The sequence below is a fragment of the Suncus etruscus genome, chromosome 5, assembly GCF_024139225.1.
Source record: "Suncus etruscus isolate mSunEtr1 chromosome 5, mSunEtr1.pri.cur, whole genome shotgun sequence".
Classification (NCBI taxonomy): Eukaryota; Metazoa; Chordata; class Mammalia; order Eulipotyphla; family Soricidae; genus Suncus; species Suncus etruscus.
The window spans coordinates 91,945,954-91,971,481 of NC_064852.1; the positions used below are offsets into that span (position 1 = coordinate 91,945,954).

General features: G+C 41.7%; 1 protein-coding gene across 1 annotated transcript in view; it reads left to right on the forward strand.

The window, feature by feature from the left end:
• Window positions 1-25,528, forward strand: part of WIPF1 (WAS/WASL interacting protein family member 1) — a 127,673-nt gene that overhangs the window by 78,952 nt on the left and 23,193 nt on the right. Inside the window, exons 3-4 of the mRNA XM_049773437.1 lie at window positions 22,727-22,815; window positions 24,759-24,888. Of these exons, the coding sequence (XP_049629394.1) occupies window positions 22,765-22,815; window positions 24,759-24,888 (181 nt within the window). The 5' untranslated portion in view covers window positions 22,727-22,764. The remainder of the gene's footprint in view (window positions 1-22,726; window positions 22,816-24,758; window positions 24,889-25,528) is intronic.

Genomic DNA, 25,528 nt, shown 5'->3' on the forward strand with positions numbered 1-25,528 from the left:
CCCCAAAACAAAATAAAACAAAAAGATCTTTTGGTATCTATTGATACCATCATATTATTTTTTTTATCTTTATTTAAACACCGTGATTACAAACATGATTATAGTTGTATGATTACAGTCATGTAAAGAACACCCCCTTCACCGGTGCATCATCATATTATTTTTATCTTTTCTTTTATATGTGTTGTATTACATTAATTGATTTGTATATAATTGAACCAAGGGTGAAAAGCTCCTCATAGTCTTTATGGAGTAAAAGGATGATGAATCCCTGCACAGAAGGAAGAGGCTGAGTTTGGAAGTCACCAGCAATTAATGGTCCTTTCTTCCATAGAAAAAATATACTTTTCTAAGAAGACTGTCAGCTAAAGTTATAGTCCAGTCACACTGTGACCTAAATAAATCTGTTGACCAAAGCAGCAGCACATCCTTAAGCATGACTATACAGAAATGTTATTTAAATGGAATGAGTCCATCATCTCTGAGAATTGACTTGAATTAACGGATCCACCTGGCAGTGATGTTTGCATTCCTGTTTTGTATAAGACAGATGAGCTGGGGTCTGAGATGTAGCTCAAATGGCAGAAAATATTCCTCAAAAGTGTGAGCTCCACCCAGTTCTCTGTGCCCCTCAGAAGTACCTTGTCTGGATCTAGTAGTCTCCAAGCTCTTCTGAGTCCAAGTACTCCAAGTATGCCCCTGGCATGAACAAAAGCAGACCAGACTGAAATGAACACTTGCACTACATATAACAAGGAATAAATCCATTATCCTTCCATCCTGTCATCAGCTAAGATATGACTATAAGTACTGGAAGGGATAACTGAGAGGAATAACTTCTGTCTGATCATTGTCACATCCCCAATTTCCAAGTTTTCCTTTAATAATTACCAGGCACTACATATCAGAGTCCAACAATGCTCCTGCTCACTAGTTAGCACTAGTCAAGGTGAGCAAATAGAAATGTCATTGAAAACATTGTGATTTTTAGAAAATTATTACTATTATTATTATTATTCATTTAGAAAATAAAAAGGCAGCAATGGCAGAAACTTGAGTTGAAGAAGCTAATCTGGAAGATAGTAGATGGGGAAAGCCATGGAAAGGGCCTGATTTGGGCAGGCAAGGCCATTAGAAGGGCATGATCACAGAAGGAGTGTGAACATGGAGAATGTCTTAGAAAGGTGTGGTCATGTGTAATGGGAGAAGTATGGCCAAGAGTAGGCAGGATGGGGTGCTGACTGGGGTAGAGACTATGCTAATGGGCTCTTTTCTTTTTTCTTTTTTTTTTTTTTTGGTCCATACCTGGTGGTACTCATGGGTTATTCCTGGCAGGCACGGTGGATCATATGGGGTGCTGAGCATAGTACTCAAGTTTACCACATATAAGGCAAATGCCTTGTCCACTGTGCTAACAAGTTATTCTTGACCTTAGCTAGAGTTCCAGATAAATACAAATGCTAGCACCCTGATTGAATTTTAATTGCTTGTTCATTTTTTTTATTTTTTGTATCATTTTTAAATGGAATGATCTATTTGGAAAAGACCATCTTTGATTTTAACTCTGTTCATTAACTCTTTTTAACTCTGTCTATTTATTTTTCCTAAGGACATTTTACAATATGTGAACCACATGTGGTTTTTATACCTCAAATTTTTGTGGTTTGTTATCCTCAAAGTAGTCTATATTTAAATATAGGCATGGATTGCATTTTGCATAAGCCACCAATGGATAGTTCTGCTGGAATAGTTCTAAAACAGAACGGCATGTTCCAATAGTGAACTCAACAGCTTCTATAAAACAGGGAAAGGATTCATTTAATCTGCACTGAGTAAAAACAAACTAGTCAGCCACACAGAAATAGTGGACCTGATGGCCTGATTGGCCCTTACCTGATTCATTGCCCTGTGCCCCTTGTGGAGCTGAGGGGATGTGACCATCCCACTAAATACAACTAGGAACTGTTTTTCCAACAGTCTCTTTTCTAAGTCAGTCACTTAGGGAATCCAGAGTGGCCAAATGGGAGACTGAAAGCTCTTGGAGTGACAAAACCAAGAGAGAATCTGGGGTCATTTGAGTAGAACTATTTCAAATTGGGCCAAGTACTGAGCAAAGTTGACTGGCTAAGAAACATGAAAAAAGAGCTCTGCAGGCTTCTGTGACTGTTTGGAAATGAAGTGGGCAAGTTTCTCTCAAGGACTAAATGAACTGCTGTGATGGTCTCAAGGAACTTGCTCTTCTAATCATGGTCCAGCCCAGCCATCACACTGCCTCCCGGAACTGAGTGGCTCTACTCCATGAGTCCACTGGGCCTCTCCACCCTGATCATGTCCACTATAATAGGCATATTTTTAATGTGCCTTCCACTCACTTCAGTGAACCCTCATCAGTGAAATAATTTGAACTTCTCCTATAACTTTCATAAATCTGTATAATCTGCAACAGTAATTTTTCTTTGTTTTAGGGCCATACGCAACTATGCTCAGAGCTTTCTCTTGGTTTTGTTCTTAGGGGACAGATTCTGTGCTCAGGTGTCACGCTTGGCAGTGCTTGGGGATGCTTTACTAGGCATGAGACCAGTGTTAGCTGCACAAAAGGCAAGTGCCTTAGCCCTTGTATATTGCTTCATCTTCTGAACCTACAATTAAAAGAGGAAAATGGTCTGAACTGAGCCCCCCACCCCCTATTGAGTACTTGTCCTATAGGCATGAGGTTGGGACTTTGATCCCTGGTACAACTCCAGGGCTCAGCTCAGTGCCATTGCCACTGTTTATCCTCAACACCACAATAAATTACATCCCGGTACATTACAGGCACTTGTGTGCAACCTTTTAGCATCGCAATTAAGTGTGAGCATCATGTCCCAAAGTGTGAACGCATGATGCCCAAGTGTGTCATCTCCTATTGCAGCAACCTCATGGAAGGAGAATGAAGGGGGAGTAAGGTAGTTGTATTATTTTCTCCCATCTCCTGTCTCCCCTGCTGTTGCAATGACAAAGGTCAAGGGGTGGGGGCAAGGGGTCTCCCACATTTACCTTGCCATAAAACTCAAAGATGTTTGCACTTCAGTTGTGGTGCGTGCACACATGCTCATCAGGGCTCACACTTCTTGGCCTTAGCACTTGTGGTTAACCCCTTTGTGAAGCTTCTAGACACATGGCTGCAGTGTAGCTGGAAAGTATTTGTAACCTCAGCAGAGCTACCAGGACCACATACATGTGGGGCATATGGAGACCCTGGAGATTTGATCTTATTCCTGTGTACTTATCAAGTAGGCTTTCTAAGGTGCTAAGCCATTCCTCCCATTAGAAAGAGGAAAGTCACATCAAGTCAGTTACTGTAAAATAGCTTCGTACAGAAGATCTAGCTCATCAATGAACATGGGGAATTTAGCAGTCAGGTGTTTGCATCTATCCCTAGACAAATAAGAAAGTGATGGCTACAGCCAGAGACTAACTCAGGAGTGAGTGAAAGATTGAAATATTATTACAAACAGCCATGTCTCTGGGCACATAATTTTTCTAGAGGGACACCAATAACTCTATAAAAACCTGAGCAAAAATGTCACTCATATGACAGCTGCGTTAGGGGAAAGTTCTGGAGTAATTCATTTAAGTGGAGTTAAGGTCTAGGCTGAGATGACTGTAAACAGGTTTCATTCACTGTGATGGCTGCAGGATCTTTGAGGGCCACTGCCCTCAAAGACAATGTAAGAGATGTCGAGCAGTACTAAGACCATCCAGTACATCTAGCATCCCATGTCCCTCAATCTGAGTCCCAGGAAGACCCTCCCCCCCAAGTCTTTGTGAAACTGACAGAAGCCCTGAACTCCTGCCCACAAGCAGAATAGATGGATCTGCCTCACCTAGATAGCAACTGTCCCCACAAACTGGCAGACTCTGCCATCAGGAGGCTCCAGTGCAGGTCTGGGTACTTCCTGCAGTGCTCTCAGCTGGGTGCAGTCAGGCCCAGGGTGCTCTGTGTAGAGATGTCTCCTGAAACCCAGGGAGGGGCTGTCACTTCCTTATGACTCTTTCCTCCAATAGAGACACCAAGTGCCATATGGCGGGGAGCAGTCTGAATATGAACCAATGTGGCAATTATTCACACCCCAGAACGAATTGTAAAGAGCCTGTCTGGGGCTCCCGCCTAATGGAAAGCACCCAGGACCACACAGCTTCCTGCAGGCTGAAGCTTCCCCGTGATTCTGCGCTACCCAGGATGGACGTGGCAGGATGTGAGCACGGGGCTTTCCACCTGTTTGCCCCCTCAGTGACAAGAAACTTCTCTCTGGAATTCCCCCAGGGACCTCCAATATTGGATGCTAGTAACTAACTGGGAAATTTTTGCTTTTCAATTAAATTCTCTAAGATGGTGTTCTTAAGAAACAACAACAACAACAAAAACAACTTTTCTTATTGAAAAGCACTTCCTCTTATGGGGCCGGGTAGGTGGCGCTGGAGGTAAGGTGTCTGCCTTGCAAGCGCTAGCCAAGGAAGGACCTCGGTTCGATCCCCCGGCGTCCCATATGGTCCACCCAAGCCAGGGGCGATTTCTGAGCACATAGCCAGGAGTAACCCCTGAGCGTCAAACGGGTGTGGCCCAAAAACCAAAAAAAAAAAAAAAAAAGAAAAGCACTTCCTCTGGGCACTTCCCCCTTAGGCAGTTAAAGTGAGTATATGAGTCCAAAATGCGAATGAATGTGTTTTCTAGATACCTCTATGTCTCTTTTGCCCACCTATGTTTTTCCTTTTTCATTTTAATGTCCCTCTCCCTGTCAATGTTATTATTGGTTGTAGTGCTGGCACATTTCTTTTTTAGCACTGGTTCTCCTTGGGGCTGGGGGTCACATCCCCGTTTTCTCTTGCTCTCACACACTGGCTTTAGTACAGCCAGCAGCCCTGGGGATCACAGACACAGGCACATGTAGAACACCAGGGTCTTGAACTTAAGACCATATGTGTGTATAAGGTAGGCTTTTGTGGCTTCTGTGCTATTATGTCTCTGGTCCATTATTTTCACTTTTCAAGATGCTTTAGTAAGCTGTTTTTTTCCAACTTTAGTAAGAGACCTGGGATATCTCTGACATTATAAGTGGCCCTATTCAGGAGAGAGAGCTGTTTAAATGTGCTGGTGAATCTCTGGGATGTTTTTGAAGCGGCTAACACGTATCACCTCATGTCAGGAGAAACGAGTCTCCTATGTCTCTTAGAAGAGCACCAATTCTAGTATGTCTGTGCTCCACCCTGCCACCTCCCTCCCTCACCACTGGATGGAACCCACACAAAAATGAGCATACAGTCCTCAGTCTTGTCCCATTTTATTCAGAAGCCTAAAAGAGCGTTTGGAAAAGTAAAAGATGACTTCCATAACGGCCAGGCCCAAGCATGTTTATAAGCGAACTAAGCTCTTCAGCAGCCTCTCAGAGTTGAAGAAGGGATTGAACTGCAAGTTGTTTTTATTGTGCTTTTTAGCGTTTTTTTTTTTTTTTATATAGTTTTGTTTTGGGGAACAATGTGGGAGAACTTTGTGATTACCTTTTCACTGGGGAAAGAAGAGAGTAAGATCCTGGCCACCAGTCTGGCCTATTTAATAAACTGTGAGCAGTCCATGGTTCTACTGCTTCCCCTCCTGGGTTTACCTAGATTGGGGTCTGAGAGCCATGTTGGGCAGCCCTTCCTCTGCCCTTGCCTACTTATCTCTCTCAGGTTCCGGAGAACTGGGTTGAGTCAAAGTCTTTGAATGTGGAACCAGGTCTGTACATTTCTGTCTTCAGGGACAGAAGACTGACTCTGACAGGAGGGAACAAGTAAACACTGCTTTGCCTCTGACATGGTTTCTAATGTGGTTTGTTTGAAACAGTGACCTGAAGGGGTGATGCCACTGATAATCTACCCCTTGTTCTTGACCCCTGTCCCAGTCTGTTTTAAACAGCTCAAACAAGACAACATCTTGGGAGGGACCATTGGCAATCTGGCTACTCCTATGTTCAGACTTATATTCTTCCCTTCTACCCTTGCTTTGTCCCATGTTAACATAGTGTACAGGGTTTGGGGATCCCTATCCACATGTATCCAAATTATTTGAGTCTCCATCATCTTGGTTGCTGATCAGAAACAAAAAAAATTTAATTTTTTTAATTTGTTGGCCTCCATTAACAATAGCTAAAGTTTCTTTCCCATGGCTCTTACTGAGAGTCACAAGAAGTAGTCGACACCATACGTTCTGACTTTTCATTTGGAATTCTCTTTGTAATCCATTAGTTGGGGTTCCCTGGGGGCAGCCATGCTCACAGTATCGCCATCACATTAGCAAGGTTGGCCTCTGCCTAGATTAGGAAAACTTGCCCTGGCCTCCACACGGTCTTAGAGCAGCATTTCAGGAGTAGTCACCATCAGTACTCACATCTAGTACCCATTTCTGCATCATTTACCAATGAGAAGACCCTATAATTGCTTCAGTAAAGTCTAGAATGTTTGTTGTTCAGGCCTGGAAGGATAGTAAAGCAAAATAGGGTGCTTTCCTTGCACTCAGCTAATCCAGGTTTGGTCCCCAGCGTCACATATGGTCCCTGAGCTTTGCTAGGAATGATTTCTGAGTGAGGAGTCAGGAGCACTGCCAATAAAATAAAATAAAATAAAATAAAATAAAATAAAATAAACAAGATTGTTTGCTTTTGTCTGCTCCAAGTGGAAAAATTAGGCCTGGATGCAGGTGCCAGTGGTTTCAAGGCTCAGCCAACCACATCAAGCAACTGGTTTCTGCACCTCCAGTTTCCATTCTTTGAGGGTTTCAAATCCCAGATAGTCATTCTAGCCTCTCCCTGCTCCCCAGAGTTAGCTCCAGCCTCCTCCACCTATTCCTGAAAGAGTTCTTCCTCAAGCCATGGGTTCCTGTGGCTCTGCTGGGGTACACTGACCATCACCAAAACTGTCAGTGAAGGGCAGGTTAAGAACAGGATGAACGACATGTTCTTTCTGATTCTGGAGTGGGAGTCAGTGACCCTGTTCTGTGGATGAGAGTGATGATTTTCATCAAACCAATCATGAAGAATGCTGATCCTGAAGCAGATCCTGAGCAGATGGCACATAAGGAGATAGAGAAACTCTTTTCCCCATTGAAGGATACCAAATGTATGTTAAATGCCCATAAAATAATATAAGACTTGTCCTTAATTTCTCAGTGTTTCTGAATTATTTAAAAATAGTCAGCTCTAAAAATAAATAAATAAAATAAAATAAATAGTCAGCCCTCTGTGTAACTATACTCTATGTAAATGATAAATATAGGGGAAAGAGAGCAATTTTTCCCTTTCTGAGGTTTCAAGTCACATGTTTCCCATATTTTAATATTTTAAAAGTAGGATTATTTTTAATAGGCTGCTTTAAGAATGAACAACATCATATAAATTACAGCAACATGAATGTAACTAATGGATATCATGCTAAGTGAAGTCAATCACAAGGCAAGGGATAGATCCCTCTCATATGTGGGACCTAAAGTTACATGGCAAGGTAGCATCAATAGAATTGATCCACACAACTGAGTTAGAAGGGAAAGGTGGGGAAGAAGGTAGCTTGGGATTTCTTAGGGGAGGGATTTGGGTACACTAATAAGAGGTGAAGCATTGAAATTATGTACATAGAAACACCATTAATAGTATGGCAAATCATAGAAACCTACTCTTTTTGTTTTTGTTTTTGAGCCACACCATTGATGCTGAGGATTATTCCTGGCTATGCCACCCATTGACACTCAGGGGTTACTCCTGGCTATGCGCTCAGAAATTGCTCCTGGCTTGGGGGACCATATGGGACGCCGGGGGATCGAACCACAGTCCTTCCTAGGCTAGTGCTTGCAAGGCAGATACCTTACCTCTAGTGCCACCGCTCCGGCCCTAAAACCTACTAATTTTTAGATTTTTAAAAAGCTACTTGGTTTACAAGGTTGTTCGAAATACAGTTGTTGTTGTTGTTGTTGTTGCTGTTGTTGTTGTTGCTGTTCAGTTACAAAGTTTTTCATGATTGAGTTTCCCAGTGCACATTTTTCACCACCAATGTCTCCCGTTTACTCCCTGACCTCCCAGAAACCCACCTTAATCGTTTCTTTTTATAAATACAGACATTTATAATCTAGTACTATTTATCCCCTCACCAAAGAAAATACTGATAAAGAGAATGTAGCTATTGAGGGTGTTTTAGAATCAAGAAAACATAAAATTCTAGAACAATTCTCCCACCAGAAAAGATATCCTACAACAAGTAGTAATGGAAAACCACAGTTAATCCAGCAAATGTTCTCATTTTCTAAGCATATGCTCTTACTGACTAGCCTATGTTGCTTTGGGGTCATTGCAGGACCACCAAAGTATCCAGATTCTGTGATTTTTTTTTTTACTGCTTTTCCCAAACCAGTAAGAACCACACTGAAGTTTTATAATCTCTTGACTCTTGATTTTTCTAGTTCTGCTGCTAGAGGAATTCACGTAGAGGAATCTTAACCCAACTGGAAGCAGGTAACAAGGTCCCTGTGCTTGTGCAATCCAAGTTCTAGTAAGGAGAGAGATGTATGTAAATAAGCCATTAAGTCAATGAATAAATGCTGACATCTGCTGTGCATGAAAGCAGAAGCAGAGGGCATTTTGCTGAGGATCAAAGAATGAGAAGGAAGCGGGATGCTGAGTATTGTACTGGGGAGAGAAAGGGTTTACATAAAACTTCCCATATGCAAAGATGCTTCATGCATTTAAAGAACCTAAGGAAGATTGTCAAGAGCTATTATTATTCGACATATGCTCATAGAGCTAGGTAGTGGTCAAATTTGTGGTTCTTAAGGACCTAAGCAAAATCTATGGACTTTTAAAGAAAAAGTCCAATAGCATCTGTTGGAAGGCAGTGACCGAGGTGGTCATATTATGTAAATTAAGTTTTATGGTCCTAATAGAGACCTCATTAATGTGTTCAAAGAGGACTGCATTTACAAGATTCCATTAAACCTAAAATTGACCCAAATCCAAAACAGATAGTAAGTATTCCATTGCAAATCTCCAGCTTTTAAAAATTGAATCATTGTGAGATAAGCAGTTATAAAGTTGTTCATGGTTGTTTCAGTCATACATCCCTTTACCAATGTTCCAACACCCATCTCTTTACTAGTGTACACTTCCTGCCATCATTGTTCAGTGTTTGAAGGGAGCTAATAATCTCTCATGTGAGGTGGGGTAGGGGGATCTATTTTGGGTTACACCCAAAAGTGTTTAGGACTGTTCCTGACTCTGTGTTTAGGGATTACTTCTTGGATGCTCAGGGGACCCAGGAATGGGACCAGAATCAGTTGCACATGCAAGGCAAGTGCCTTACATTTCCTATGTCTCCGAACTAATACTTTCTCCAAATGGAGCTTTCGCTGTGGATGGGAAAAACTGTGAGTGATATATGTATTAATACGTGCACGTCTGTGATGGTGGTGTTGATGATAGTAAATGGAGCATAAAGGATCTCTGGGGTTGTTACCTAGAGATTCTCAAAATAATTTTGCAAATATATAGAGAAGTTCTCAATATTGTCCATGTTCTCTTTTTAGAGAACCCAACTGTATTTAGACTTATCCCCAAGATGTAACCAGGCATTAACAGGGTAGTTGATGGCATGTTCTGACTTTCTGAGGGTTAGTAAACAGAGCAGTGGCAGCTGCTACCTGCCACCTCAGTCTACCCCCCCCCATACTTGTGTGTATCAAATCATGTATTGTCCCTTGGACACCAGGCTTAGTATTAGAAAAGAGGAATGAAAACTTCCACTCTCCCCAGGCACAACAGAGGACTCTCAGCCCTGCATCCTTCAAAACTCTTCTTCCAGGATTTCTGCCATGGCTTCACATCTGCTCTGGTATCTAGACTTACCTCTCAAAGAATTGAGAGTTTAGTGGTGATGGTGTGGCAGCTGGGGTAGGGGTACAGGGTAAGGAATTAGCCACACCCAGTGGTGCTCTGGCTTACTCCCAGCTCTGTTTTCAGGATTCTTTTTTTTTTTTTTCTTTTGGCGCTCAAGGGATTGTATATAGTGTTAGGGATCAAGCTGGGGCCAGCCACCTGCAACGTGAGCACCGTGGACCCTGCGCTATCTCTTCAGCCCCAGAACTGAGAGCTTAAAAGAACTTAAATATCTCTTAGTCCCTTTCAGTTGGAGCATTTCTGGCTTCTTGGAAGAGATTGTCCAAAGTATCACAGGGAATCTTAGTTTCTGGCTGTAGGCATGAATCCACATCCCAACCCACGGTTGCCAGCACTCAGCTGCCAGCACTCAGCTTGACGTCCCGCCCATACCTTTCCAATAGCCTCCAGGATGAAGAACTAGCTTCCTCCATTCTATCACTTTATAGTAAAGCTTCTCAATTATTTTCTGTCATGACCCCCTAGGAAGAAGAAAACATTTTTCACGCCCTTACACGACTGTAAATAATATCTTTATTTAAAAAAAAAACTTTAACCTGCATAACAAAAATATGTAAAATAATTTGAGCTGATTTTTTTTTATTTGTTTTTGGGCCACACCCAGCAGTGCTCAGGGTTTACTCCTGGCTGCCTGCTCAGAAATAGCTCCTGGCAGGCACGGGGGACCATATGGGACACCGGGATTCGAACCAACCACCTTTGGTGCTGGATCGTCTGCTTGCAAGGCAAACGCCACTGTGCTATCTCTCCGGGCCCTTGAGCTGATTTTTTAATCAGAGGTGATGTCTGAATTAATGGCTACAATGAGCACGTTTTGCAATGCGTAGTTTTCGAAGCCGGGTTTGAAGCTGGACACAGCAACTTTCAGCTCCAGAGACATACAGAGACATAAACACCGGGCTAAGCTTGTTATGACAGTGTTTGCCGAGGTCAAACGTGGCCCCCTTTATGGAGCCTCACGCCCCCCATGGGGGGCGTGCCCCACAATTTGAGAAGCACTTGGAGGCAGCAGTGGCCTTTTCCTCTCTGAACCAGGACTGACTGAAGTTTAAATTTTGCAGCAAAGTGGATTTCTGAAATATGCCTGTTTTTTATTCTTTTCATGAATACTGATGTTTTGCATTTTAAATGGACTCCTAGATATGTTCAGCCTTCTAGACCAAGAAAATTCATGAGCATTTTCAGACTGTTTATAAGGATTCATGGTAATTTTTTCTGTTGTGCATCTATTTCTCTTAGGCCCCTCAAACTAAATTCCCTGTCACCTCTGTACCTGGTAATGAATTTTTGTCATAGAGAGCTAAGACTTCAGCAGGCATGGTTCTGTTATTTATCTATACTTGGTCACAAACCTCACATTTGAGAGGGGTCTTACTAGCAGTACCCAGATACCCTGGAGCCATACACAATGATCTTTGGCCAAGTCTCAGTGTGGTTTATTGCTCATCAGTGCCCAGGATGCCATGTGTAGCCAAGGAGAGCTCTTTGCCCCAAAGCTGCTCTTTGCCCCAAAATCAGATTTAAAACCCATTTGCCTTCATGCATATGGCCAACTCTGTTCACTTGCATTTGAAACATTTTCCACACACAATTGGATGCTCTACTGATGAAGAATAGTTTACCATAATTATTAATGTAGATGAGACCTTTTGTTTCTCAGTACTTTTCAGTCACTATTAGAGGATACTTTCACATAGAATTTTCTTAAAAGAACCCATGTTCTGTGAACAGATAATTCCATGAAAGTGTCTAGAAGTATCTAAAATCAAGTTAGGTGGAACTACTTATCTCCTTTTGTCGTGGTATCAAATAGAACACAACATTTTTAAAATTTAGGGTTATTTTCCTCCTTGGTTCTTCAGTAAAACCAATCTAGTTTCTTTTTGTGCAGCAAAAGAGGGAAGGAACGAACAGCAAATTAATCAGACAGGAAGTGAATAACCACAGAAGAGCGTTTGCCTCTGACTCAGTATATCACATTCCACCAGGGGCCAGAGGGCATCCAAAATGGCTGCACCAAAGCAACCCCCGTGCTTCCCTTAGAAGATGATGCATTTTAGGGACTGTTGCTTCTCAGAGTTCTTACTTGGCTTGCTTTCTGTCTCCTGTGCCCTTGATTATGTCTTCCTACAGTTCTCCTTAACGGTAAGAAATTATATTCATTCTTAATTTATTTTCTTGATCGGCTGGAGGGTAGAAGTAAGGGGCCTTATAGGGGCCGTAGTGCAGAGAAAGATCTGTTGTTTCATTGTTCTGTAGAGGATCATGCTAGTTCTTCTGTTTTACAGAATGCTAGTTTACAACTAGAGGGATTGTGCGCAATTCCTAACTTGTGTTTAGAGCTGGTAAGCAAGATTTAGGAGACTTTCTTATGATCATCAGACCAGTTTGAATCCAGAGGAATTTTTCATTATTGAAAAGGTCTGTGTATGTCAGCAAGCACACCATTTGAATGTGTGGTGTTGTGTCCACACAGATGGCTCCGGCCAGCCCCAGGGAGTGCTTTTGAAGTCAAGAGCGCCTGGGTAGCTTCAGAAGACAGAGCTATGGAACTCAGCTGCTGCTGTTCAATGTTACTTACGTGCTGGTCTGCCAAGGAAGTACTTCTAAGCAGTCTTCCAGAAGGAAGGCAGTTTGTCTTTTAGAATCATTCTAATCACCCTAACGGAGCCTTGTGCAACTTCTAGTACTAATCAGATCCTGGACTCATATTTTGGCATAAAAGTATTGCCATTCAAAATGTTATGCTGGTTACCCAGAGAGACCTGTTGAAGAGGATTAAGAAGACACTTCTTATCAAAATAAATTTTGGGGGGATGCATACAGAAAAGCCACTCATATTCCTTTTCTTCATATGGAATTATCTGTTTATGTTTAAAATAATTAAAAGGGGGGCCAGAGAGATAGTATGGAGGTAGAGCATTTGCCTTGCATGCAGATGGACGGTGGCTCGAATCCTGGCACCCACATGGTCCCCCGAGCCTGCCAGGGGCGATTTCTGAGCATAGAACCAGGAGTAACCCCTAAGCTGAGGGGTGTGACCCAACAAACAAACAATGATAATAATAATAATTAAAAGGGCTCATATAGCATTACTCAACAAGTCCAAGATCTTTAAAGTAGCTCAGTGGAATAACCAGTGGTATACAACTTTTTAAAAATAGAGATGTAGTCAAGTGAAAAAAAGGCAGCAGAGAAGCTTGGTGGGGAAAGGTGCAATGCAGAGAGTAAGACAAGATCTAAGGCAGTGAGAGGGACAATTAGCTGCTTAGGAACTAAACTGTGTGAGGTTATTTATTTAGTGTGGAAGCCATCCCTTTAATTATTGCTTTATGTTGTGGGTCTTCAGTTCTTCAAGTTATGTTGCTTCTGAGTTATAATACCATCTGGTCAAAACTCTTCCTTTTAGGGATTGAAGAAACAGTATAGCATGTAGAGTGTTTGCTTTGTAACTTGCTGGTCCAGTTCAGTTCAGAGTTTTACCAGGAGGGATCTCTGAGCACAGAGTCAGGAGAAGCCCCCACCACCACTGGGTGTAGCTCCAAACAGAACAATCAAAACTCTTCCTTTTTTAGTCTAAAGAAGTCAAATGATGACCTGAAATCACAGTCATGTTGTCTAAATCTCTTTGGAAGGTATTTTTATAGTCAATTGTTTGGAATCCATAAGGATTTTACTTACGTTCTACAGATGAGCTGCAAAATTCAGAGCACTTCCCGAGGCACAGCAGCAATTTTACACAAACAGTTGATTAAATCACATCCTAGATCTGGCCTGTAGGCTGGAACTTCCCCCACCTTCTGCTAGAACATAAGAGGACATGAACTACCTAATACCCAGACCTTTCACATTTAGTGCCCTTTTGAAGTGTACTTAACGTTTGATGAACACATCATTGCTTAGACATTTTGGGTTGTCTGAACTGTAATGAATTTCTATTTTGAGTTTTGGTTTTCCATTTGGTAACACATTTATTGCTTGTAGAAAAGAGCATTTCTCCTCGACTGTCATAATAACCTCGATCCTACAATTTAAGATAGAAACAAAATCATTAAACTCAAGAGTGTCTTCATTTGTGCACTTCTCTGAGAAAAATAGGATGCACTGTGTGTCCCTGCCCTCATCATGCTCTCCTTCGCTAGTCTGTCCTATAGGGGTAGGGATTGCATGGGTGTGCATATGTGGGTGAAGCTTTAAGTCAGCCTGGGTTTTCTCTTTCTTGTGGTTCAGTGGGAAAAGAGAGAATAACATTTATTGAGCTTTTTTTTTTTTGATATTTTAGGTGCTTTTGACTTAGTTTTTAATGGCAAATACAAACATCTCCTTTAAACACCTCAATTCACTAGGTACAGTGGTACCTAGTTTTATTGTGGAGATTTGGCTTAATGATTTGGAGATTTGGCTAAGTAGTGGGCTACCTAATAGAGGACATTTTCTGTAGTTTCAAGGGCTTGTTTCATAAGTCATGTTGAAGGCAACACTTTTCCAGTACCAGGAATCTGGGATTAAGCCCAGGCTTGATTTGTTTATCTAGTAATAGTCTCAGTAAGGCATTTTCTCTTCTGTGTTATTTGATGCATTTAGAAGTAATTTTGAAGTTCCTTATTTTGTAAGGTGACACTTTCAGTGAATACAAAAATAAACTGTGTTGATGTAGATGCCATGTTGAGGGTGTGGGAGCCTGTGTGTAAAGTGTTTGTTCAGATCTTAACACCAACCGTTACACAAAACAGATCTGAAATCTCTGTAAAATTAAACAAGGTGATAATAATGAAGGAAAATGTTAGCTGGAAGAGATGGGAAGTAGGAGGAGGAAATGTGGGTAAGGCCTCAGAAAGTTTCTTTTCCCTCAGCAACAGTTAACTACTAATAGTGGTAGGTGAGTCCTTCCATTTCCTTCTTCCTCTCACTTTGGATGTCTATGAATTTGCATTTACTTTTTAAATTAAATATGAGACTGGAGAGAGACAGCTCAGTGAACTGAGCACATGTTTTGCATGCAGAAGGCCCAGGTTCAGTCCCTGAATATTACTGGGCTCTCTTCTAAGCACTGAGAAAAGAGTAGGCCCTAAGCATCTCCAGGTGTGGCTCCCAAACCAAAATAAAATAAACAAATATGATAGCACATTTTAAAAGTCTTTTTTTTTTCATATCAGCCTTTCTTTAAGAAGAAGTTACTCGTACAATAAAACTGTTTTATCTAAACTCCTAGCTAATCATAATGCTTTAACACGTCTCCTTTGAAAAATGCCTTTACCACCTCACAAAATAAATCATCTTTTATCTAAAGCACTTTAAAAGAAACATCTCTGAAATAGCCACAGGCACAGAAATGACATAAATCCTTACTATTAGGACGAACTAGGAGCTGTAGTACAGTGATTAAGACACTTGCCATGAATGTTGTTGACCCAGTGCAAATCTCTGGTACCACATATGGCCCCCAGAGCACCACTAGGGGTCACTCCTGAGCACAGAGTGAGTTCCTGCTCACCAACGGTGGTGTCTCCAGCCCCAAACCCCTCCTGGACTGACTTATGGATGAACACACACACACACACACACACACACACACACACACACACACACACACACACACACACACACCAGCAACAACAACAACAACGAAGAACAAAGTATGAGCAGACTTTGCTTCAGCTAGTGTTCCACATAGACTTCAGGAGAAAGGAACAAGTGCTTTTTGAGAAATAAAGGATTTCATATACAGAAAAGCCTGTTTCCCCTCCCATCCTGCCCAAGATGAAAATAACAATGACAACTAAGTAGATGAAATTATTACATCACTCCTGAAGAAAAGCTCACTTCTCTGCCTCTTCCTTCCTTTGGGTTGAGCTTCTGTTCTGCTTTTCCTCTTGTAGTCGTTGCCTCTTTGACTGCAGCCTCTGAGAAGAGAGAGAGTAATAGAAATACAAATTAACTTTCTGCAGAGGCATAAAAGTTTCTAAAGTCCATGCTGGGGCCATGGGATGGAGGTGGGGTACCAAGTCCACCCCACCCACCCATACACACACTTGATCATAAACTGGAAAGTACAAGCTATAGCAGCTGTGAAAAGCTTGTGCTAGAGAAACAGGATGGCTGTGGTTTGCTGTGAGCATCAATTTTCCTGTTGAGCATTTTTACAGGAAGTTGAAGAACAAAGCAAACTTCGGCTTAATTAGCTCTAATGGTTTTCAGATCTTAAACACATCCAATTGAGTGTGCCTTACCAAGGGGTCTCTAAAGAATCAAGAGTGATTAGGAGTAGGAATCCCAAAACTACAAGCTTTTTAAAATTCACGATCTTAGCAGCAATTTTAGTTGGCTAAGTGATTTTTACAGTGTAACTTGGCATGAATTCATTGCTTTTGTAATGAATGCATTTATGGTCCTTTTTCTAATGGTGGTAGTAACTCAATATGAATGTAAGAGCCTTTTCTGATTAAAACACTGTTGAGTTTTATGAATTATGAATTTCATCTGTTAATGTTTATTGGTCAAACAACTGTTTGAATGTGTGTGCATGTGTGTAGAGAGAGGGGAGTGTGTGAGAGGTATGTGTGTATGTGTGTTTTTATAAACTGGAAGTAAATTTATCAAAATCAAAATTTTTTCTCTGGTGAAAACTCCTATCCACTTTTCACCTACAATTTAATTAACAAATGCTTTATTCAATGGTTAAATAAATACAATTGTAATATTTTATTTTCATCTTTGTATACTTTAGTGTTTTCTAAAACAATTTGCATTACTTTGGAAGTAGAACTATTACATAACCTGCAGAAGCCAAGAATATATAAAATATACATACAATGTAAATGAGTTAAGAATATTATAAGGATTGGGCCCAGAGAGATAGCACAGCGGCGTTTGCCTTGCAAGCAGCCAATCCAGGACCAAAGGTGGTTGGTTCGAATCCCGGTGTCCCATATGGTCCCCTGTGCCTGCCAGGAGCTATTTCTGAGCAGACAGCCAGGAGTAACCCCTGAGCATCGCTGGGTGTGACCCAAAACCTAAAAAAAAAAAAAAAAAAAAAAAAAAGAATATTATAAGGATCAATAGAATTAATATAAATACATATCAGACAAAGAATAGATACCTTTGGAGCAAGAGAGCTTTCGAACCTTAAGATCTTTAGATATGATTTCAATACTAAATTCCTTACCCTACTCACTGCCACACACACACACACACATACACAATACACTTTTACTGTTTTAAGTATCTTTAAAACAAAAAGTTGGCTTTTCTTGCATCCATTTTATGTGAAATTGTATTTATGGGTGACTTTTGGAGAGATTTATATAGCCAAATGCTTTATAGATTTTAATAGCCCAAGATAGTAAATAATAATAATAATAACTGGATAAACCTGCTTTTTGTCTTTTTTACTGGAACTTGTTCAGTCTGCTCACTCCAGATTAAAGGTCAGCCTTCTGAAGATCAGAAGATGACTTCATGTTATTCATATGCCATTAGATAGTATCAGCCCCCATGCAACATAATGCAAAATAAAATTTAAATTTGATATCAGAAACTAGCTTTCCAAGTCTCTTCCTAAGTGAAATCGATCATACCACAGTCAACAATGATTTTCCTTCTTAGGTGAATACACTGTAGAAGAAACCAGGAATTTCCAGGGCAAGTCTAGATGCCATTGACCTGTGCATCAGTTGGCCATGCCGTGAACAGACCAGAATGCAGTGGATAGGAAATGGCTATACCACAAATATTCTCTCCCCCAGTGTTATATGTTGGACAAATGGCTCCAGGCCACAGATACCCTGGCCTAGAGTTCATATATGATGCTCTCTAATGAAAGGATAAACCAGGTTGTTAACCAAGTAGGCAATTTCAAATTGTCTAATAAAATATTGATTGGGGGAGGACTGGAAAAGGAGTAGTGGGCAGGTAAAAGTCAATGATTTTTTTAAATATTTATGTAACCCTGTTCTCTCAGCCTAATAGAGATGATTTCTATATACAGAACATTTGTTGGCAAATAATTTTCCTCACTTCAACAACTTTGCTTATAAATTTTTAGCATTTTTAAACAATGCATGCAGTGATTAAATAAAGTTTGAGCAATTGCTTATATGCCCTAAGGTGCAGGCTGATTTTTCTCTTTCTTTAATATGCAGTGAGCCAGGGATGCCTTGTGTAAAATAGTGAGACATTTTATTTAAGAGCAGTTCTTTCTTTATGTCCAGGAGAACAGCAGGCATGCATTGTTGTTGTGTGTGTTGGTCTGCTGTCATAGTACCATGCCTCAGATTGGGTCACTCAGTGGCAGAACTATGTGGTCTCACAATTCCAGAGGCTAATTGGCAGCAGGTGAGTTTGTCTGGAAACCTCTCGTGGCTTACAGATGGCCACCTTTTCCTGTGCCCTCACAAGACCTCTGCTCTGTCTTTTGGCATTCTTGGGATTTCCTCCTCTTCTCATATGACCTCAGTTGTTTTAGATTAGGGCCTCACCCTAGATTCACTGTAACTTCATCACCTCTTCCTAGACCCCCATCTCCAAGTATAATTACCTTCGGGGTCCTGGGCATAGTGTCCAGCATAGGAATTTGGAAGGAAAACCATTTAATTCATAGTACAGTGTAAAATTTGAGTACCAGCCCCTCTGTGTGTGTGAGAAAGAGAGAAAGAGAGAGAACACATATATACCCATAAAGTTCAACCTACAGGTGAACAGTTGAGGAAACTAACATTTCTCAACTACTTTAATATCTAAATATTGAAATAATTATTAAAAAGAAATTAACTCAAAATATTAAAAATTTAGCATCTGGGTTGGAGGGCAGGTGGCAGTGATGATCAATCAGTACATGAGGAATATTCGAGCATTCTTCTAACTTCAGGGAGACCTTGTAGGGTGGGAATCAAGATATAGAGGTTCCAAAACAAATGCACTGCTGATTCTCATGCAAGAAGTGACAGCCTGTATCAGAGGGACACTGCAAGTTTAAGGCACTTAAACTCTTAGCATGTGGCTGTCGGTGAGACCTTGGTTAGAATACTGACACCACATATGGCCCCTGAGAACCGCCAGATGGAAAGAAAGAAATGTGGCCCACGCATTGGGAGTCTCTGCCCACTCTTCTCCCTAGCTCTAGACCCCTCCTGTTCCAGGCTCTCCCCACTTTACCAGAATGCCATCTCCTTGCCCAAACCTCAGTTGCAGGAGGGTGAAGCTGAGAGCCTTTCCTGCTGGTTTGTGTTTGCAATGCCTGGCTCCCCATTTGTTAGATCCCTACTTTGTCTCATGGACTGGGGAGTCCTGGTGGCATAGTTTATAATTTGGAAAGAATCAAGCCTGGGACAACCTGGCCTAGGAACTTGAGATTCAACTCCTTGGACCCAATGCTGAGGTGCTAGGACTAAAATTTGGGATTTCTCCCAAGCACTTCCTAAATCCTTGCCACAGCCACTGGCTATTCATTTAGGAAGAAGTTCAGAGCCCAGGAAGGCCTATGGGCACTGAGCTGGTGTATTGAAAGTGCAAGGGTATAGATAAGACCCTGAGGAAGGTGAAACACTCACCCACACTTCCTCTCCCCATGTTTTTGTGACGGACATGGCCCAAAGGGCAAGGCCTAGCCCTGTGGCTGAGTTTATTTTTAAGTCAGTGAGTGTAGAGACACAACCAAAACAACAGCCAATCAGCAACTGGAAAGTAACTTGGTGAAAGAAGCCTTTTGTGGGTGGAACCCTTGTTCTGCACAATGGCCTCACCAAGGCACGAGGAGGTGAGTGTCTCCTCTGATCTTGACTTGCCAGAGTGAGTTTAGAGAACCAGAGTGCTGGAAAGGACTGACTCTTTCCTCTTACTATCCCATAGTCTGATGGTGCAGATCATGGGCAAAGAAGTGAGTGGGTGGACATGGAATCAGACTCCTTAGACTCACATGTGGAAGGGTTTTACATGCTCCAGGCACCTGGAAGATCTACTCCAAGGTTGCCCCATTTTGGTGTCCCACCAGCCAGCCTCGGCAGACACCTTTGCCTTTGTCAGTACCATTTGCCTGGCCCAGCACCTCTCACAGTCAAGCCTGAAACCAGGCCAAACCTTGGACCTTCCTTTTGGGGCAAAGACAGAAAACCCTCATGGCTGGCAGTACACTGGCCCCTAGAATTTAGGGGCCATTTCCATTGGTGATCTCCAGTGGCCAAGCAGTTCTAGGGATCAGTCGCAAGGCCTTGCATATGTTAGACATGTATTGTATTATTCGAGCTCTCTCCCTTAAAGGAACTTGTTTTGTTTGGCAGCTGCTCCTGGATGTGAATCAGGCTCCTGGATGTGCTCAGAGCCCTGGCTCCCTGTTCAGTGGTGTTTGGGGAAATAGATGCTGGGGATTGAACTGGGATTTGTTACGTGCAAGGCCACTGTCTTAACCACTGTATTAGCCCTCTGGCTCCTTAAAGGAACATTTACAAGAATCCTTATAAGACAGCTTTACTGAGAAACAGATTTCAACCTACTTTATAGGTGAACTGGAGCACTCATTTTCTGCCTGCCTAAAAAACATTTCCCAGGCTTTAAAGTGGGCAGGAGAATGAGGCAATGTGCTATAGGAGAAGGAGTATGAAAAGGACTACATCTGAATAAACTGAAGGAACAGTTGCGGGTCTTCTAGTGAGTTCCAATCCTGGGTGCCACAGTACCCGCTCTGTAAAATGAGTAGGACTTTGCCAGGTTGCAAAGTCACCCTGGATCCTGCGGCTTGTCCACAGCAAAGCCCTGTGTTGGGTTGGGTTCTGAATCTGATGCTCTATAGGGCTCAATTAGCACAAGACAGGTCCACATGGTGTGAATTCTGGCTTCCAATGGCCATGATAGAGCAGTCCTCTCCATGGTTCTTGTGTATATCACATGTCTGCTCCCAGACAGTACACATCTAGCAATATTTGAACACACATGGGTCTTTTGCATTCACATTTTAATATCAGAACTAAGCCATTATTTTCTAAGTGGCTGGTTTTGATTGTGATCAGGCCACTGAATGAAGAAAAGAGAGTAACTCTATTTGAAATGTGACATGTGTGTCACCCAGAAATAAAGATGACAGGGGTGGCTTGTATCTGACTCAGAGTCTCTTAACCTTTCCTTTGTGTGAGCACAAGGATCTTGCTAAAATGATCTGATGAACCCAGAGCAGAGGAACTAAGAGTTTGCATTCCTGGGGCCTCCATACTGCCCAATCAGCATTACTGTGTAGGTCTGGGAGATGGAAACCTGTTGGACTCCAGAGGCAAGGACATGAAACATTAGGGGGAAAGAAACCAGGTGTACCTGAAGGTGTCTTTAGGTACTTCCTTCTCATGCACATCCTCATTCCCATATGCATCCCATGAGCTCTTTGCTCCAGGAGTTTTCATGGCCACTCTGCTGCTGCTCCAGCCTATTCCCCTGCCCTCTAGTCCAAACAATCTCTTCCCTTTGTTCTCAAAAAAACCCATGTCTTGCACATAGCCAACCCTGGTGTAATCCCTGGTACCACATATAATCCTTGATTCCCTCCAGGAATTACTATTGAGCCAGGAGAGAGTCCTAAGCAATGCCAGGTGTAATCCTAAAACTTAAATAACAAGCAAAAATCTCCAAATCTAGAGATCTGATAGGCTTTATTAAAGAATTCATAGATCAGCAACATGCCATCAAACAAGTAGAACTGGGCTTACACAAAATACACAGTTGTTATATATACACAAAAAGTGAGATAAGATTTTTGGCCCAAAGTAAACAAACAAACAACCATAAAAGGATCTGGAAAATGACTCAGTGTCTTGAAGCACTTGTCTGGCAGGTGTAAGGTTGTGAGTTCCAACCTCCTGGTGCTGGTAGATTCTGAGAAGGATCAAGAAAATGGCTCAGCAACTTAGAAAGGGCCCAGGGCAAGTCCTGAGCTTAATGCCCAATGGGAAAATGTTTTAACTATAAAGCAAGAGGGAAACAAAGAAAGGGAAAGATTTCAGGTAAAGTTAGTTTCCTTCAGAGGAGGGACTGAAGCTCTGTATCTTGCTGATGACCTTACACAGGGCTGACTTGGAACTTCTGATAGATGGTTCCAGAAGACACTACGGGTGAGGTGGACACTACTGTCAGTCCATTCGAATACCTAGTGGGATCCCAGCACATTTTTGGTCTGTTTTTTGTTTGTTTGGTTGGTTGGTTTTCGTTTGGTTTTTTTTTTTTTTTTTTGGGGGGGGGGGCTAATTTTAATCCTTCCCTGTTTTACCTGTGTCTCTATCCTTGGCCAGCTGTTAAAAACGTTGAAGGCTTAGAATTCCTCCTTGTTTTCAGTACAGAGGAACCCAGCAGAGGACCAGCAATCAGCTCCGAGAATATTTAGAGGTGTGGAGTGGGCTAAGGTGAGAGGGCAAGAAGGAGTTTTGTTTTGTCATGGAAACATGAGTAGGAGGAGAAGCAAACCCCTACCTTTGTCAGGAAACATTCCTAAGAGTGTCCCAAGAAAACTTCCCACTTGCTGGGCTATTACCCTGGTATGTGTCCACCTGCATTTTTGCTCGTTGGCCCTCAGTTTGCCTTCTGCACCTGCAGGCACTTTGGCACAGAAACTTCCTCTGTGCCAGGTTCTTTTACTTTCTGTGAAGTTCTGGGCTGAGCCTCTGCTTTAATGTCTGTCCCTTTGGTGCAGAAGTGTGAAAGGAAAAAAATAAAAAGAAAATTAGGAAAGCAGATTAATTCCTAAGACTCTGATAGATGATCATGTTTTGTTTCTTTTGTTTGTTGATCTTTTTCTGCAGGTTTATCAGCAAGACTGTTGAAAGCTTAGCTGTGCACAATGCCGGTCCCTCCACCTCCTGCACCCCCACCGCCCCCAACTTTTGCTCTGGTGAGTGTGTCCACCTGCTCTATTGTTAGTCCCTGGAGCAAGCTGGAGGCTTATTCTCAGTTTATTTGTCTGACCTAATTATAAGAGTGCAAGGGAGCCAGGGTGATGGGTCAATGAGCAGAGCACACACCAAACTTGTGCAAAGCCCTCTTTTTAGACCCCTGGTACCACATGGCCAAGTGACTACTGGGTGTGGCCCCTATTAAAAATTTTAAATGTGGTGCCAGAATAAGGCAGACCCTGAGATGCTTCAGACACAAAAGGGTTTTGTGCCTTTGTCTGATGCTATGGGTGACACTGGGGACCAAGGTTAGAGAAGTTTCTGCTTCTCCAACTACCCTCTAAGGCATCCTGTCATTCCCACAAACAGTATCCCTTCCATCCTTCCATGTGATATTCATGGACTTCAAGTTCTCCTTTTGGGGAAACTAAAGTTTAGGAAGAAAAGTCTCTCGCCAAGGCTTCTGAGGTACACATTCATATAGCATATAGATGTGGTTGCATCCTAGTGGGTAGAACAGACTGTGAATTAGCTTATCACTCCTCAAGGCATGGCTGTTGGCATGCCTTAGAATGGGCTACAGTGCTCAAGGAGATAGGTATAGAAGTTGAGGGCCAACATTTGGAAATACAATTTTATTGTACTGTTTTATATTCACTTAGTTTCTAAGATCGTCTTTTTCAAGTTTTTATATTTATTATTATTTTAAAATAGCAGCAGTCCATAATCAAGTAGATTTTTTTTAATTTATGTGCTGAATAGATACTACAGTAGGTTAAGGCACTTGCCTTGCATGTTGATGGCCCCTTTTCAATCCTCCACACCACATGATGTTCCCCAGCTTACTAACAGGAGTGAGCCCTGAACACAGAGCCAGAAGTATTCCCTGAATATCACCAATTGTGGATCCAGTTTTCAAGTCTGATGGACACAGACACTAGCCTCCCTTCCAGTTTCCATGTTAGTCCTTTTTGTCCCCACTCCTGAAACAACCCTGAAGAAGTGAGCTCCAATTTCTTAAAAAAAAAATTCTTTCCCAGGAATTTTAGAAATATTTGTTTCTCTGTTCTCTGAAAGTCAAAAACCTATTTGGTATGATCTGGCAATTTATTTAGGGACCCTGCAGTACTCAAACCTGTTCCTATAAATAAATGGTAATGATGTCTTCTGAATGAAAAAATACACCCCAAAACATTATAAAACTGTTCCTTTGTCTACACTGAAGTTTATGTGAGCTGTTTTCACAGAGATTAAATATTAGTCAGTTATTTGTTATTAGTAATTATTAGAACTATCTTGAACCAAAAGGAGATGAGAAAACTCTTGAGGTAATAAGCAAGTTCCTTGATCCTATACTGCATGGCTACGTGATGAGAGATGTCAAAATTGATAGAAGACGGGTTGATATTACTGTCTGTAAATCATCTCTCAATGTAGTGCTAAAAGAAAAAAACTTTGGCAATGTAGACAGAAAGAACTGTTTTCTAAAACTTTGGTGAACTCTTTCAAAAATATTTATGGTTGACACCTACTGGATCCCCTACCTATTTTTTTTTTCTTTAAATAAGACATAGTTTCTCTTTGCATAAACTTAGTTCCAAGAGATTAAAAAAAGGAAGCTTTTCTTCAAGGCAAATTCTGGAAGGAGAGGCCTCCTGGTGTCCTGCGGGAGTATCTCAGACTTAAAATTCCCATCTCGTTTCTAGCCGCCAGCCCTGGCTCTTCCTGCATGAGAAGCCCAATGTAATTTATGAGAGCATCTGCTCCCAAACGTCTGGGTCTTAAAAACAGCGACATTGGGACTAAAACTTGTGGAGAATTTACAACCTATCATCCAGAACCTTAATAACAAGCTTCCAGTGTGCACTCTGTCCCAGAGGAATGCTGGAGTACACTATTTTAATTCAAGGGATGAATACAAGGTTGCATGGTTTTCTTTCAGGCCAACACAGAAAAGCCTTCCTTGAATAAGTCCGAGCAGGCTGGGAGAAATGCTCTTCTCTCTGACATCAACAAAGGGAAGAAACTGAAGAAGACAGTCACCAATGACAGAAGTGCACCAATATTGGACAGTAAGTAAAAACGACAGTACTCTGTGGAAGATTAATGGTTTAAAGCCTAACAATCAATTCTAGCCTTCTCACCCCAATTTTTTTTCTTCTTTCTTTTTCTTAAATTTTTTTTAACAACAGCTGCAGAACTAGCTGAGTAAGGAAATGTATCACTCATTGTAGGCTCCAGCTAAGGTTTGGTTCCCTCTAATGCTGCTGGAAGCCAGTATAATAATTCTTTGTCCCAGACACACACAGCAGTGATTCTCTGACTTATTCATAACACTTTCTGGAATTTTAACTCCTTGCTCCTTGCACTGTAGATAAAAGGTAGCTTGAAATGTGGAAAGAACCCTAGCCTGGGAACCTAAGGCTATGACTTTGGATCCTGACATATCCACCTTTTCTGGTCACCTCATTGCCATCATATGTCAGATGGAAAATGTTCTGCTGTAGTGTTTTGGTATCTGGAATGTGTCTTTTAAGGAAAGAGGAAATGAGATTACAACTTGATTTATCTACCCACTGAGAGGGTGGAATAAGGCAGGATCTGTGCAAACAAGCAAGTACTTACAGCACACAGGGCTCTTACTATTATTTACACCAGAATGATTATCTCTGCTGGATATGAGACTTCACTGGTTCTTTTTTGTTTTGTTTT